The 16,789-nt window shown below is 37.9% G+C and overlaps 1 protein-coding gene across 2 annotated transcripts in view; it reads left to right on the top strand.

Moving 5' to 3' along the window:
- Window positions 1-16,789, top strand: part of LOC139934870 (ryanodine receptor 2-like) — a 248,027-nt gene that overhangs the window by 112,153 nt on the left and 119,085 nt on the right. The window contains exons 32-40 of one of the 2 annotated variants that reach the window (XM_071929290.1): window positions 1,071-1,148; window positions 1,476-1,534; window positions 2,677-2,741; window positions 3,829-3,849; window positions 10,223-10,327; window positions 11,262-11,378; window positions 12,342-12,460; window positions 14,287-14,391; window positions 16,357-16,386. In XM_071929290.1, the coding sequence (XP_071785391.1) occupies window positions 1,071-1,148; window positions 1,476-1,534; window positions 2,677-2,741; window positions 3,829-3,849; window positions 10,223-10,327; window positions 11,262-11,378; window positions 12,342-12,460; window positions 14,287-14,391; window positions 16,357-16,386 (699 nt within the window). The remainder of the gene's footprint in view (window positions 1-1,070; window positions 1,149-1,475; window positions 1,535-2,676; window positions 2,742-3,828; window positions 3,850-10,222; window positions 10,328-11,261; window positions 11,379-12,341; window positions 12,461-14,286; window positions 14,392-16,356; window positions 16,387-16,789) is intronic. The other variant, XM_071929299.1, reaches the window with a different exon arrangement.

Here is a 16,789-nt window from a genome sequence, read left to right as displayed (position 1 = left end):
ATGTAATTTTGTTGTTATATCAACAAATATCTTTCCTAAGATGTTTTCTATTTTAATTGCTAACTTTGTACATACATACTATTTTATATAGTCTATGTGAATATTTTTAATTTGTGTATTATTCTTTCCTGTAATTGGCGGCTCGTCCGCTGTTGGTTTGGTCATTAAAATATAAGACACTTTACCATAGTTGCTTCGTCTTGTGGGTAGAACAATAGGCCATAGGTCTCGTGTCTTGTGAATGCGTGTAAAAGTACTCAGTAAACTTATAAGTGTTTTTTGCCATGGTTGAGTGCAGATTATGCTGCGTCACCTTCTGGTGTTGTCAGAGTGTTGGTTCGATTCCCGATCATGGCAGTGAGGTCCTTGAGCAAGACACTTTACCATAATTGCTTCGTCTTGTGGGTAGAACGATAGGCCATTGGTCCCGTGTCTTGTGAATGCTTGAAAAGTACCTAGTGAAGTGTTTTTTGCCATGGTTGACTGCAGATTATGCTGTGTCACCTTGAACCAATCTTTCCGTGTTCTATGATGAACAAATTTGAAAATCTCACTGATTATGGAAACATTTCCCCTATTATGTTGAATGCAATTATCTCCCTGATTGTAAGATGGAAATGTTGGCATCTCTGCTGTCATTTTTAAGCATGGTGGGCCTCAGATGATGGAGTAAGTTAGGCGTTCATAACAGTCTCCAATATTGTCCGATGGTTCTTGCGTAGAGTTTATAATAGAATTAAGATAGTCGAGTGATAATGAACATCACATTCTGCACCGAGACTAGTTGTAGAGTTATTAGCCAAACACGTGTTGACTCTTTTTCTCAAAGACACTATAAAAGTGGACTTTCCTTGGCAAACATTAGTCGCTGCACTAATTTTTGAGGGTTCAATATTGACAGGGAACCAGTCTCGAGTAGAGGTACTTTACCGAGGCTAGGTTTAATTTCTACTCCATTTCTTTGTCTTTAGAAGCTTTGGTCTGTGATTCTCAACACAGATAGAACAACAGAAAAACAGGTTTGTTTTAAAATGATTTGTTTAATCTTCCGATGTGTTTTTTATTCTAAGGTTTCACTTTGAACGGCGAGTACTTGACGGATTTGTGTGGTAGTGAGACTGCCTTCAGGGACGTTGAAATTGGAGAAGGTAAATTTGTTTAAGTGACTACCCTCACTTTCGAAAATCCAAGTTCAAACAAGTGATCCACTTAGATCAAACGTAGGTAAAATAAATTCTACATTTTCCACTTGTAAAGCTTCATAAAAGAGGAAGAAGTTTAGACTTTTGGAAGGATTGGACAAATACACATGTACTATTTTTGTGAAAGCGAAATGCATCAAAGTGTTAAGATTTGGTGGCTCGTGCAAAATAGTTCAGTCTAATTGTTTACAACATTTAGTTCTTCCATGCAAACAGTGCATTTCTGTGCATTTCTGTCAAAGAAAATTGTATTTCTGTTTTTTTTCTTTACAGGTTTTGTACCAGCATTCTCATTAGCTTGTGGAGAGCAAGCCAAACTCTGCTTCGGTCAGGTATGGAAAAATTCATAAAACAGTAGGGCTATTCTAGATTTATTTGTTTTATTTTTATGCAAGGCGCCTCACACACAAGGCCTGAAGGCCACTTCAAGGTGTGGGCTACAATTATTTTTCCCAGAGGCTGTTGCCACCTACTCCTAGGGCTGAAACAGGGTTAACCCCTTTACAGTCCATACGGATGTAGGCTTGGGTATCATCAATTCGAAGCCTGGCCGGTAGAGCAGAAAGCACTACCTCCCCAGTTGAATAGATAAATATTTCTTCTTTGAATATAAACATTTATGAATTATTTCAGCTCAAATACATTGAAACACTCTTCAGTTTAGCCGAACATTCAGGCGCTTACTTAATATACAAGGACAACTTGGAAGAAATAGTTCAATATATGTTATATAAAGTAGAAAAGTTATTTCTTTTGTGGAAACGGAACCGATTAGCTTGTGGGATTTTACTCCATGACTTGGAACGCACTGAGTCTACAGTACTTATTACCAACGATTATAGAGTGCAGAAGCCACAAGATGGGGAACTGGAGCTCTATCTATTGTTGTAACGTGAAATTCACATGGGCGCTATTTTAACAAGCAAATCTTTTATCATAACATTAATAGTATACACATATTGACTGACAATGAGGTAACTCGTGTACGTCTATTCCCCCGAGGGACTTTGTGTGACCAGAAGAGGGACCTATTTCCCGAGGCAAAAATAAAAACAGAAATCTGGAAAAGAAAGGAAGTTTTGTAGCTGCTGTTCATGGTTCACGTCAAGAGAGAGCGCTGTAACCAGGCAAAACATGCGTGCGCGATCACTAGACTGTTATTAGTTCACCCCATGTGATTGTTTCAGCCAACCAGAATACAGAACAAGCTAGAGGTGTGTTATAACAATGGTTATTGTCTGCACTGACCTTTATGTTGCATCAAAAGAGCTTCTTGCTGGAATCACGTCCAGTGCACATTTCGCATTTCGCATCTTGCGCCTTCTATAATCTCTGCCTATCACACATCTGTGGAAGGGTTAAACAAAATAGTAATACCAATTTGGACAGGTTTAGTTTAAGTAATCTTCTCAATAATGTTTTGATTAATGCAGATCATTGTAACTGGAGATTTCCGTTATTTTGATCAATACAGGATTTGAACTCACTGAAATATTTCACAGTCTGTGGTCTGCAAGAGGGATATGAGCCATTTTGTGTGTAAGTATTTCCATCTAAAAATGTAATAATGAATATGAAGTTTTAAGGATATCTCTTGTTTTGAATGCTGACTAATTTCTAATCCACCTTTAGTTTGTTTATGGTCATATTACTTCACCTTAGTGTTTAAGACAAAGATTGCCTACAAAACCCTGCCGGTTACTGTTCTTTTAACCTTTGGGAAAGACTCTGCTAATTGTAATGGCATTATTTTTTTTGCAGTTTGCAACACCTATTTCAAATTTCTCAAAAGTTTTATTTATTAATTTTGTTATTTTGAAAGCTTTGTTCTTCAGTGTTAAAACTTTATACCTTTTGACCACTCAAACTCCAACTATTTATTATTCACATTGTACTCTCATTGATCAGTGTTTTCACATGATGAAATATTAATATTAATTTTGATGCCGGTGTCTTTTTGCCCACTGATAACCATAACAATGAATAACTTAAAATTAATATGTCAGCATTTTGCGTTTTAGGAAAACACGGTTCAAAATTTATAGGAGGTAGTGATTTTTATTCTGTATCAACTTCATTTGCCATGGTAACGGTCTTCTAATCTAATCTTCTAATGTAGATTATCAATTTTATTAAAGGAACATGTTGCCTTGGACCGGTAGAGTTGGTCTTTGAAAAGCGTGTGTCACCGTTGTTGTAAAATGCATATGGGTAGAAAGATGTTTTAATAGTAGAATACAATGGTCCAACAAACATGCCTCAAAATTGCATGGTTTTCCTTTTACCTCGTCGACTAGCATGGTCAGCCATTTATTTGAGTCAAATTTTTTACTCCCATAAATGGCCGATAGTGTGTGTTCGCAAAGTAAAAGGGAAAACCGCATAATTTTGAGGCAAATTTGTGTGGATCATTGTATTCTACTTTTAAAACAGCTCTCCAACCATTTTCATTTTATAACAAGCGGTTGACAAACGCTTTTTTTTTTATCAACTCGTCCGATCCAAGGCAACGTGTTCCTTTCCTTTTGTTGTTCCTCTAACTCTGGTGTAAGGGTGTCTCTAATCTTTCATGTACACATCTAATGCCATTCTAACTTCTGTTCTTATGCCCTCTGGTGGTCTGTAGACGGAATGCTTTCATCAAAGGGTATGTGTTCACAAGGGGTAATCAACTAGTAGTCCATAATGTGCAGATCATTTGTGATGTTAGGAAAGATTGTTTGAAGTTGCAACAACTTGACCTGAAAGTCTTACACTGGCTATGAGTGGCATTTTTTTACTGTCAAGCTGTGAGGGGTTAACACACTCACAAACTGTCGTTTTGTTTATGGGATTTCAGACATGCTTTTTGTTTATTTTTACAACTCTGATGTTTTAGCATCAAGTTTGTGTTATCTATAACTTATTTCATGGCAAATCATGGCAACAGACCATGGTTAGAAGCAACAATATCTTCAAGTAAAGTATTCCTGTACACCGCCAGTAACAAGCCCTCAGCCAAAACTGTGTTTCAAAGTAATGTACAAAATTAAATGAAACTGAAAAGGAAAAAAAAAAAAAAATTGTTGCAGCTTCAAAAGAGTCTTCAAGTTTAGATCATCTGCTATTGGCCCGAGTCACTTTACATCATCATCGCAATAAAAAACATTTGCGCCATTTTGGAAGTCAGTTGCCTCTGTGTGTTACACAGTACTGTATAAGAATGCGCATTTTAAGCGATTGCATGCTCGTGTTTAAAGCTCGACCGTTGCATACAAATTGATTCCCAAAATGGCTGCCTATTGGTAGGTGGCGTCAGTGCACAGGATCAATAAACGCCATCAATCTCTCATATGAATCAAAATGAACTCATGTCATCACTGAGTAGCTCATCATCTGTCCAGCAGCAGCAGCACGGGGCATTTTGTATTTCCCAGTCTTTGTGAATGCACGCTTTTTGCACTCAGTCATTCTTCATACCTGCTTTGTAGTCTACACATTCTCCTTGGTAACAGCTCATATGGATCTTCGGACTTAGTGTGCTACGATAATACAATAGCAGATAATATGCATCTCTACAACCCTGCGGTCCTACTTTCATGATGACTGTTGGTCCAATCTTTGAAAAAAGGTTCAACCATTTGGATGTGTTAATTAATTAATTCAGTAGCATTTAATCCAATTTTGAGGGAAACCACCCCCCCCCCAAACAAAAAAAGCAAGTCTTAGTTAAATATATAAATTGATAAATGATGGTCAAGAATTAATAGATGGAGGCACATTAAATGTTGTACATGTATGTCGTGTGTAGTAGTTACTTGTGAAGGTATTGTATGCATTTAGCTACATAGATTTGTCCATGTAGTTACATTGTATAGTTACAACACAAATATCAATGCACAAGAGTCAAGGTAAAAGTTATATTGAAAGCTGGAAGTAGTCTGGTTCGTTGTTTGAAATAGCTTTGGAATAAGCAGTCTTGAGTGGAAGCATAGTCTAATTCTAATCAGAAATGTTGTCTGTAGCTTTAAAAGTTTGAAAGAGCACCATGTGATGATTCGCAAAACCTTCTTCTGTCAACTTCGCTTTGTTCAACCCGAATTTAAATTCAGGTTCAAAATAAAAAATATCATCAATGTGTCAACTTTTACTGCTAAAAACAAATGAGGAAGAAGTGTTGCCATTAAGGAACAATTTGGATTTGCTCGAATAGGCAGACGGGAATTACTTGAAACCAGAAAGCACAAAATATTGATAAGCCTTGAAATTTAAATTTGCTTCGAAGAAATAGGCTTATCAGCCCAAAGTGTCGTACTGTTTAGGTTGTTCGACTGGTACTGTTTAGGTTGTTCGACTGGTGTCCCGTTTTTTTGTGCTCCCCACAGAACTTTCTCATGATTGATTGTCTCATTCCACTGTAGGTGAATATGGTGCCCCTTTCCCCCATCAGTCACTTCTGATGTAGTTTAATCCTCTAGAGACCATAGCGGCCACAAGCAGCTCGTACCAAAATGCCCATAGTGACCGCAGATGGCTGCAAGGTTTGACCTACTTCCATTCACACAAAGAGGTCAAAGTAGTGGTTATGTCCTGATATGAAATTTTCCAATGTTTAAAGACACTGGACACTATTGGTAATTGTTAAAGACTAGTCTTCTCACTTGGTGTATCTCCACATATGCATAAAATAACAAACCTGTGAAAATTTGAGCTCAATCGGTTGTCGAAGTTGCGAGAAATTAATGAAGGAAAAAAACCTCACCCTTGTCGCATGGTCACACGAAGTTGTGTGCTTTTGGATGCTTGATTTTGAGACCTCAAATTCTAAATCTGAGGTCTTAAAATCAAATTCGTGGAAAGTTACTTCTTTCTCGAAGACTAAGTCACTTCAGAGGGGCTGTTTCTCACAATGTTTTATACTTTTAACCTCTCCCTATTACTCGTAATCAAGAAAGGATTTATGATAATTATTTTGAGTAATTACCAATAGTGTCCACTGCCTTAGCCCACCAAATTCTAAAAGTAATTTTGTTATTTTTTGTTGATGACATTTTTACTGACAAAAATTTGATTAGACACATGAACAATAGTAGTGATCTCTAGGCTATTTGAGAAGGTTTAATTTCTTGGGTTAATTTCAACATTTCATGACTGTTGATAGACTAACATACTGTACCTTCAGCAAGGCATGTCTGTATGAGGAATGTTGTGTCACAAGCACAGTATGCGTGTCTGTGTGTTGTGTATGTGTGTGTAGTGTTGTCTTGCATAGTCTCCTATCTCTATTTTCTCTAAAACCCTTCTCCTACATGTAGTTGTTTGTGTTGATTGTGGTGGATTAAATAACTGCACAGCTAAATCCAGCCTTAAAGGCAGTGGACACTATTGGTAATTGTCAAAATCCAGTCCTCTCACTTGGTGTATCTCAACATGTACATAAAATAACAGACCTGTTCAAATTTGAGCACGATTGGTCGTCGGAGTTGCGAGATAACTATGAAAGAAAAAACACCCTTGTCACACAAAGTTGTGTACTTTCAGATGCTTGATTTGCTCGAAATCAAATTTGTGGAAAATTACTTCTTTCTTGAAAACTACATCACTTCAGAGGGAGCCGTTTCTCATAAGGTTTTATACTATCAACCTCTCCCTATTACTAGTTACCAATTAAGGTTTTATGCTAATAATTATTTTGAGTTAAATCACCAATAGTGTCCACTGCCTTTAAGCTATTGGAGTCCGAAGATTTTTGGGTACTGAGTTTACTGAATTCAGAGGGATCCTGATGATGAATATGAGGACGGTACTCGGCTATTGAACAAAAATGGTTCAAGTCAAGTCCTGTGACTCTGGACCGCTTTTTCAACTTAAGTATCGATGGAAATTTACAAAAGTTCAGATGTGATACATGTAGGTTTAGATGTAAATGGTTTTAGGCTACTAGTAGAAAGGAACACTAAAGTTTTGGTGAATTACTAAATACCTTATAGTTATTATACAGTAATAGCACTACTCACAAAAGCTAAAAAATAGAAGCTCAGCACATGGATGTATGAAAACATGTCAAAATTCACTAATGTACCTACACGTACATGTCTAAGCGTTATATTTACCATAGAGTTATGTAGAACTAGAGGGCGCACTGGCCTATTTACGCAACCCGGCATGTGGCTCAGGGTTTTCTTTGACGGCATAGCGTGTATTTATAATACACACACGTGTGTACTTCATATTCTACGTACAATGTTCATATTACAAAATGGCGCGCGTGTCTCCTTGCTGTCCCACCACGTTTTGTGTGAGCGGCATCACCAGTGCGCCCTCTAGTTCTTATGTATAACTCTATGATGTTTACTGACTGTACTGCTGGGGTCTAGTGATCCGATGCAGTGATCGCATGAAGGTTAGTGGTTGAATGTGTGACTGACATGCAGGTATTTTGAGCAAAAGTGACGTCATTAGTGCAAAGTGCTGTTCATCAGAAAAAGTCTTCTTCTTTTTTGTTCCTATAAATCTATTTCTATTTCTGTAAATTATGTAAAAACTATACAGAAAGGCACACAATGATTTCTTTCTAATCTAAATGACTTTATAATAACTGCAAGGTACAGAACTAAAATATCACTACTTATTAATTCACCAAACCTTTTAAAGTTGTTGATATTTTTAGAGTCGTAGATATTTTAGAGTCAGTCTGAGTTGCAATAGTCTTTGCCCCTGGCATCTTTCAAATAGTTTGTCAGATGTTCCTAAATGAATGTGTTCGTTATCTGATACAATTAGCATTGCCGAGTGTGGGTTCAAAAACTCCTTGAAATTCATCGTCCACTAACACCGAGTTGTCCAACATCTTCATATACCCGTCTCTTACAACCTCGATCCCAGACTGTTCTGGTTCTTATCATCCCCGTGTGTTTGTTAACAACATCATCACATCAGTAGGATTTGAAACTTTGCATGGCAGGGAGTGTAATCAGGACGAGGTTTGTGGTAGGACCATGTGTTAATCTCTTATGAGTATTGTTGGTTCTAAGAAGAACTGGCGGTTGACAACTCAACGTATCAATCAAGGCAGCCCGATTCATACTTCCTGTGAATGCGAGTTTTAAGCAAATTTTGACGACACAGGGCTGTTTTTGCGCCGAATGTTTTACAGAAGTTGAACACAGTTCAACTAATGCGAATTTTTCTTTGTGAATTTGTGATTTCAAAATTTGTATCACATTCGCATGCGCAGGAAGTCTGAACAGGGCTTTAAAGACAGTAGACACTATTGGTAATTGTCAAAGACCAGTCATCTCACTTGGTGTATATCAACATATGCATAAAATAACAAACCTGTGAAAGTTTGAGCTCGGTTGGTCGTCAGAGTGGCGAGATACCAGTGAAAGAAAAAACACCCTTGTCACACGAAGTTGTGTGCTTCAGATGCTTGATTTTGAGACCTCAAATTCTAAACTTGAGGTCTCAAAATCAAATTCGTGGAAAATTACTTCTTTCTCGAAAACTACGTTACTTCAGAGGGAGCCGTTTCTCACATTGTTTTATACTATAAACCTCTCCCCATTACTCGTTACCAAGTGAGGGGTTATGGTGATAAATTTTTTGAGTAATTACCAATAGTGTCCACTGACTTTAAGCAGCATCCAGCAACAGAGACCAGCATCCTCCTGGAGACGATCAGAGCGTACTGATCGAAACCTTGAGTTGTCAACCGCTGGTTCTTCTCAGAACCAACTCTACTCATGGTGCTACCACAAACCAAACCTGATCATCACATCAGTTGAGTTAACGACATCATCATTGAATGATAGTGTAATTGTATTCTTAACTGTGGAATTGTTTTCTTGTTTTTTTTCATAATGAGATCCATCAAAAAAACTTTACTCTTGTGTATCTGTGGAGAATCAGTGATTTTGATCATAAGTGCATCATAGAATGGTCTATTTTGTCAATCGTGTACTAACCACTTATTTCATACATTGATCTTGTTGTGATTGTGCCAATCATGCATGCCAATAACACTACTCTCATTAGGCCACGCCTACACCATGAATATTCATATTGCTATTTTGCATTAGTGAGGTGAGTATGTGGTTGAAATGGAGACGTCTATGGACAGATTTTGACCCAAGCCTGACCTCTAATGCATATTCATCATTAAGTTCACGTCACACAGCAACTCTGTTCAATATAGAAACACACCATGTTGAACCCATCCCCCCAAAAAGTATTCAAGCTTCATAATAAAGCCCGGTCGACACCTTCTGCGAATGCAAATGTGAAGCATTTTGCATTAATTTTGACATTACATGGCTGTTTTCACAGCGAATGTTCAACTGCTGCGTCAAATTATTTGTTGCGAATTTGTTACGTCAAATTCAGACCCATTTCTCATTCGCAGGAAGTATGAGCTGGGCTTCACACAATTGTTGCATACACATCCAATATTTCACATGAGGTGGCGTCAAGTTCTTCACTGGCAGTATCTAAATTTCAATGGTGAAAGAAAAAAAGAAGAAAAAACGAAAAAAAAAAGTTAAAAAAAAATGAGGAACAATCCTCTAAGACTTAGAACGAGAGCATCTCAAAAAACAAACACCACAACACAAGAAAATGATGTTGAACATGAGTTTCTTTGAAAATTTGGAAGGACTCAAACCTACTGGCTGCACAACCCTTCCATGGAAAAACAGCCTCAAAAAATTAAACAAACTGGTATGAAAGTGTAGGCAGAGGTTGGACATTTTATATTCACATCCATACATAGTATGCTTTTGAAACTTTGAAATGGGAAAAGCGCACTCAATTAAATCAGAAATGATCTTTTGTAAGAAACCACAATTTTTGAGTAGGCTGTCTTGCTATGAAAGGGTAGTGCAGCACTGGCTCATGCCTTATATTTAAACTGATTTTACCCTTTCCACAATCACCCATCATGCTAAATTGATTATACATCCACTTACAAACCTGAAAGACCCAGGCGAATTACTATTTTGTAACAACTGGATATTTCTTTTACCACTTCGTACTATTAACAGGAACATGAAGAAGACAATGCCATTGTGGTTCACCAAGCATCAGCCAGTCTTCAAGTCCATTGATAACAACCATCCCAATCTTGAGATTACCAGAGTCCCCGCTGGGTGAGTACAGATTCAATATGCCACTGTGGTACACTACAGTGGTTAGACTGCAGGACTTGCAAATACAAGGTTGAGGGTTCAGATCCACGAGCTAAACACTGAGTTCACAAGTACTAGAATAAATATTGTCGGTCCATGTTACTGAATCACAATTTCTTAATTAATTAATTAGACATTCATAAATACCCCATACAGTTCTCTACTCCTAGTGGTGGAGAGCGCGTCACGTGGGGGTGTTTAAACGGTTGATAATGACCAGTATTTATAACCGGCTTGCTTCCGCGTGTCAGGCGCGCAAGATTATCACATGGAACGCAATTCATATCTATTAGTAACAGCGCGTAATCTACTTCTAAGCGCGCTCGCGTTATCTATTTCCAAGATACACACAACCCATGCGCAACAAACTCTTCACCAAAAAAAATATTTTTTTTTCAAACCTCGAATTTTCAACTGTCAAAGTGTCTGTGCATGTATTTTTAACAAAAGGGCATTTATGAATGGGAATAAAAGAGTAGTGACTCGTTCTTAAACGTCCATTTAAAACCTTACAGGGTCGTTGCTGTGCGCTAAAGGCCCTCGCCTTCAGCTTGGGCCTTTATCACACGGCATTCGACCCTGCCGACTTTAAACGGCCGTGTAAGAACTCGTCGCTACCCTTTTATTCCCTTTATAAACCAATTATTATTTCCAAAAGACTTATGTGCTATAATATAAAAATGCATGCAAAGTGTAAGGAAATGATGAAAAACACAAAAGCACAAAAGTAAGATGAAACTATTTAGACAATATAAATTGAAAGTGCATTTAGCAGAACAAAAAAATACAAATGATTTTTTCACTTCAAGAACAAAGTTTAAAGCCTGTACATGAGACTGGCTTGGGAGAAATCATTGTTAATATTTACTCTCTTGTGGTGCTTGCTATACTCCAGCATTGAGGGACCTCCATGCCTACGAGTCTCTCACAAGCATTTTGGGACAGTCGAGAATCAGCCATTTGAGTACTTTCGCCTCGGCATGCCTGTCGAGTGTCGAGACTTCCCGACTGGGTGAGTATACATGTATGTGCCTGTTCATCATGTATGGTTAGACTATCGATACACCTACATGTAACACCTGAATTGAAATAGCATTTTTGTTTTAATATCCACATCAAATTAATTTGAAACAAGAACTCTTGTGTGATTCTTAACTGGTTACAAGAGAACTTAGATCAAGTTGAACCAATAACTCTCATAGTTCAAGAGTTCCTGGTCATCGACACTTGTGTCCTTAAGCATGACACTTAACCAATATTGCTACGCCTTCGGATTGGACGTAATGCTGTAGGTGTGTAATGCACGTAAAAGAACCCTGTGCACGTATCGTAAAGATAAGGGGTTTGGGAGGTTCCTGGTGTGATTGGCAGCATATTGCGCCACAGCACTTTGTAAGCCATTATGACCAGGGCACTAATGTAAAGCGCTTAGAAAATTAAGTGTTAGTTATTAGGCGCTATATAAATCGAAAGTTATTATTTATTATTTATGGTGCCATAAACGAACACATGTACATGTAGGTGCCATAAAGGAATAGGTCTCATACTTCAAAAACGCAGCTCCACATATCTTGCTGGACAAAATACTGAGCGCTTGATATGACCCTAGGGGTGTGATAAAGCGCTATAAGGACATAGTATTAATACTATTATTATTAGTAGTAGTAGTAGTATTATTAAGTGCTTTTGTAGCTAGTTAAGAATGAAACAAGAACTCTTTAACAATTCTTAGCTGGGTACAAAAGTTTTTGTTACATGTACATAATATGTATTTGAACCAAGAACTTGGTAGCCTGTACAGTTTTAAAAACCCAATTACAACTGCTTACCGGTACATAAAGGTTAGGTGAAGTTCATTTATTTGCAACCACATACGGTTGAATTCATTATAACAAATACTAAAACTTACTAAATACATCACAAAAACTTTAAAATCATTAATCTGTATATGTACATCTTTTTTTACCAATACTAGAGGTGAGATAGCAGTTTCTATTCCTGTGCCAATTCTAAGAGACAAACGAGGTTGGTCCAGCCAGCAGAGCGCTAGTCTGGACTTGAGTGAGACGGACTCCATCGAGGGCAGCCGAAAAGGTACATTCAGTGAGAGGACAAAACCTACTCTGTCTGAGAATTTAACTTGGGTATTTAATGCAATGAAATAGTTGCTATAGAATGAATTGAATTAGAAGGAATCTTGGCAGAAAGTGCTTTTCCTAGTCCACTATAACTTCAGCCGTCGATTTCACAGAGAGTTAGGACTCGTCTTATCTCGAGTTAGGACGAGTAACTCTTCCTAACTTAGGACTAATCTTAAGGTCTGCATGCTACAGTGCAGGGTTTGGACTCGTCCTAAGTCCTAAGATTAGTCTTAAGTTAGGAAGAGTTTTGTGAAATCGACGGCAGGTCCTGTCACATCATTAGGGCCCAAATTTATAGAGCTGCTTAAGCACATCTAAACACAATCAAATTATACTTACCAGATAATGGTTACCATCGAAGTGCCATTTTGCTTGTACATTGAGTGACTGGTAACCTGACATTTTTTATATAGAAGAGTTTGCGGTAACACCATTACATTTTTTGTTTAGCAGAAACTTGTTAAGCAATTTTGTCTGTTTTAGCAGCTGTATGAAATTGGGCCAAGGTAATTTTTACAGGCAACTTAGAGGTTTGCATTTTAATGAAAAAAGGGGGTGCACAGGAGACAATCTTTTAACATTGTCTCTTTATCCCCGGGAAATTTTATTTGGTAATGAGATTGAATGTTTCTCCTTCTTTGAGATTTCCTGGAATTAGATGCCTGTAAATTACTTGATGTGACCTGGGCCAAATTTCATAGAGCTGCTAAGCACACAAATTTGCTTAGCATTAAGTTTTTGCCTTGACAAAAAAAAGTATAACCAACCAAATCTTCACGTGGTTATCAGGATAAGCAAACAACCGCTGAATAATATGCAACAAATGGAAATTTGGTTGGTAATCCTGTTTTTATCAAGGAAGAAATTTCATGCTAAGCAAATTTTTTGTGCTTAGCAGCTGTATAAAATTGGACCCCGGCCCTTACAAATAAATCCTTTGGTTGAAAATGTTGCTTAGTTTTTGGTTGTTATTGATTGTACTTGAACAAGTTGAACTGGAACCATAGAAATAGAACCCGGAGAACGCTGATCTCGACCACCCTCTGTGTCGTCTGTGGACGCGGCGTATCAATACCGCGCAATACGCGCGTATGGCAAAATTATCATCGTGTGACACGCGCGTATGGCAAAATGGCAAGATGTCAGCGCACATAGACCATTTCTAGTGTTTTCATTGGTCAATGATGATGTCCTTATATGGCAAAATTGTATGGAAAAATATTTTGCCATACACGAGTTACGAAAATGGCGTATGCGCGTCCATAAAAATGTTCTCACAACGAAACCGCACGCACAATGAGACACTCAGCGTTCTCCGGGTTCTTTTTCTATGACTGGAACCAATTTGACATGACTAAGGAGAAGTCTCTTGTTGCCCCCCCCCCCAATAATATAAACATTCTTTTGCGATGAAATTTTCAGCCACTATAGCAAGTGTTTGGCTATTCCCAAGTTCCAGACGAGTGGAATGTAATTTGCAAAAACAATAACGTTTTGTATTTTTAATTTGATTAATGTTTTTAGAGATTTAGAGATGGTTTTAGAGAGCTTTGTAACAGTGTCCATCCTTGTTTCTTTATCTTACGCTAACTATAAATAAAAAATGCAAACATCTACTTGTGGCTGATGGCTTCATAGTGATACATAGCCGCAGCCAAAGCTGTTCCAGAAAAAAATACCTTACTAACATTCTCCCTAAATGCTGCTTCCTTTTTCCCCCTGTTTATCTGCTCCTGTGTGGCTTGCCCCATTTTACCAACGGGGATTGTGTTCTTGCAGTGACTAACGGCTATCCAAGCAGTGCTGTAGAGAGTGACTCTGACTTTGACAGTGTATCCACCCCGCACCAAAGTAGAAGAGACCGGCGGAAAGGGCTCATGAGAAGTAAATCCAGATACTTCATTTTTGTTTGTTTGCATTTAGTAGAAAGGGCAGTACAAACTTTTGGTAAAATATCCGTTTGGAAAAACATCCACAAGTACATGTAAGAAAACTTATTTGAAAGAAATTCAGGCTATGTCCGAGTTGTGACTACAGCTCTGGCTATGGCTGTTGCTAAGGGTATACTAGCTTAGAACGCTCTATACTTCAACGAATGATGACTTGGGGATCAAGCCATAGCCGTAGCCGGCAGTTTGCACACTACCTTTTTGGAAACCTTTTCTTTATTCTATCAATAGTCACTCATCATTGAATGGCACCATTGGCGTTGGTATGAGTGACCTGTCTGTGATATTACCAACCGTGTGTATTGGCTTTTCAGTAGCTTCAAGCCCAGTTCATAACTTCATGGCAACAGAGCTGCCACCTCTTCCTGATTCTGCACAAAGTTCCCTGAAAATAAACCAATCTTTCTACATTCTGATGAACAAATATTGAAAATATCTCTGATTATGGAAACTTTTTCCTGATTACGTTGGTTGTGATTTGAAATATTTGTTTGATTTTTACACAAAATCTCCCTGATTGCAAGAAACAAATGTTGGCGGCTCTGTGGGAAGTGAATTTACATGACGCAAACATTCAGTGTGCACTGTTTTCCAATAGTGACGCAAGACTATTTGCTTCTCTTCCCAATTTGCATGAAATATGAATTAGGCTTATAATGCTTGATGTCGTCTGCACTATCAAATTGAAATGGGGCTTCATTGATAGCCTTAGACTGTGCAAACATTTTGGGACCACTTTTGTCTGACATGCACTGCTTTAGCGCATAAAGGAAACAAACTCGTGGCCATAAAAGGCACTGGACACCTTTGGTAGTTGTCAAAGACCAGTATTCTCATTTGGTGTGCAACCCAAAATATGCATAAAATAACACACCTGTGAAAAATCTGGACTCATTTGGTCATCGAAGTTGAAACTTCGATGACCAATTGAGTCCAATTTCCACAGATTATATGCATATGTATGGATACACCAGGAGAGAAAACGGGTATTTGACAATTACCAAACGAGTCCAGTACCTTTAAACTGGGTCATCGTTCTAGGGATAGGCTTATGTTGGAGGAATGTTTATTCCTAAAGGCCGGTTTATAGTCGGTCGAGCGATGGTCGCACGATGGAAATCTTGAGATGCGATCAAAAAGATTTCCATCGCGCAACCATCGCGCGACCGACTATAAACCGGCCCTAAATGTCATATTTGCATTTTACCAGTCTGACATGTATCACTCAGCTTCATGCCTGGGTGCAATTTCATACAGCTGCTCAGAAGAACTTACTGCGTAGGAACACTAGCAGGGTACCAGTCACAAACAATATACATTATGGGTCTGTTTGGCTGGTAAACTGTTTCTGCTAAACAAGAACTGCTCATGCTTAGCAGATTTTGTTTGTAGAGCAGTTCTGTTGAATTGGCCTTCTGCCATCTTTTCACAATTTGGTTGAAATGTCAGGACAGGGTGTTCAACCAGCGCAACTACAGTCTTTCTTCTAAGAACGCTCACCATCAAAAGTTCATTTGCTTTTTCCATCCACTTCATTACATATTTTCAATTCCATCAAAGAGAAACGAATGACATTAATGAGAACCTTCTTTTGAGAACGGTTGAAAATGTCAACAAAACCACCACACCCCCTCCCCCCCCCAAAAAAAAACAACAAAAAGGAATAAAACACAGACAAGAATAAATTGCAGCAAAACTCTACAAGTTCAAGCTTTTCATAGTACATGTATAGCCAAAATGAAAACAGAAATGAAATTCGATAGTAACAAGCTCAGAGGAAAAAGAATAGTATTTTGAAGATTTTTTAAATGTAGAAGAAGTAGTAAGTTGCCTAAAATCTTATTGACCAATATCTTCCCAGCTCTGAAAACACAATTTTTCTATGAATTTTCATTTCCAGTGCCAGAGGTTGTTGAGGTTTTATTGGAAGGTAACATCTCAAAATATATTTGATTACATCTTTCCTCGACTATTTTGATAACTGTCTCTGTCTCTTTGTTTCATCAAATCGTCTCTCTTGCCATCGAGATCACTCATTGTTCGTCAGACTAACCGTTCTTTGACTTTTAACAAATTTCTGGGCTTCATCGCCATTTTGATTCCTTTTTTGTTCCTTTCGATATACTGCATGGATCAAACAGATATAAGGAGAAAAATGAAATTATGTTATGCAAGCATATGTGAAAAGGGTAAAGTTAAATTTCTCAAAAGTTTATCGGGATGGGGCTCTTCTTTTTTTTCCTTCTTCAAGGGAACCCCAGCAAAAAAAGTAACTAATGCTTATTTCATGTTAAGCTTATTTCGCTGCAGTTGGTGAATATACATCATATTGG

The sequence above is a fragment of the Asterias amurensis genome, chromosome 1, assembly GCF_032118995.1.
Source record: "Asterias amurensis chromosome 1, ASM3211899v1".
NCBI lineage: Eukaryota > Metazoa > Echinodermata > Asteroidea > Forcipulatida > Asteriidae > Asterias > Asterias amurensis.
Note: the sequence above shows the minus strand (reverse complement) of the source record. Positions and strands in the feature narration are given on the sequence as shown.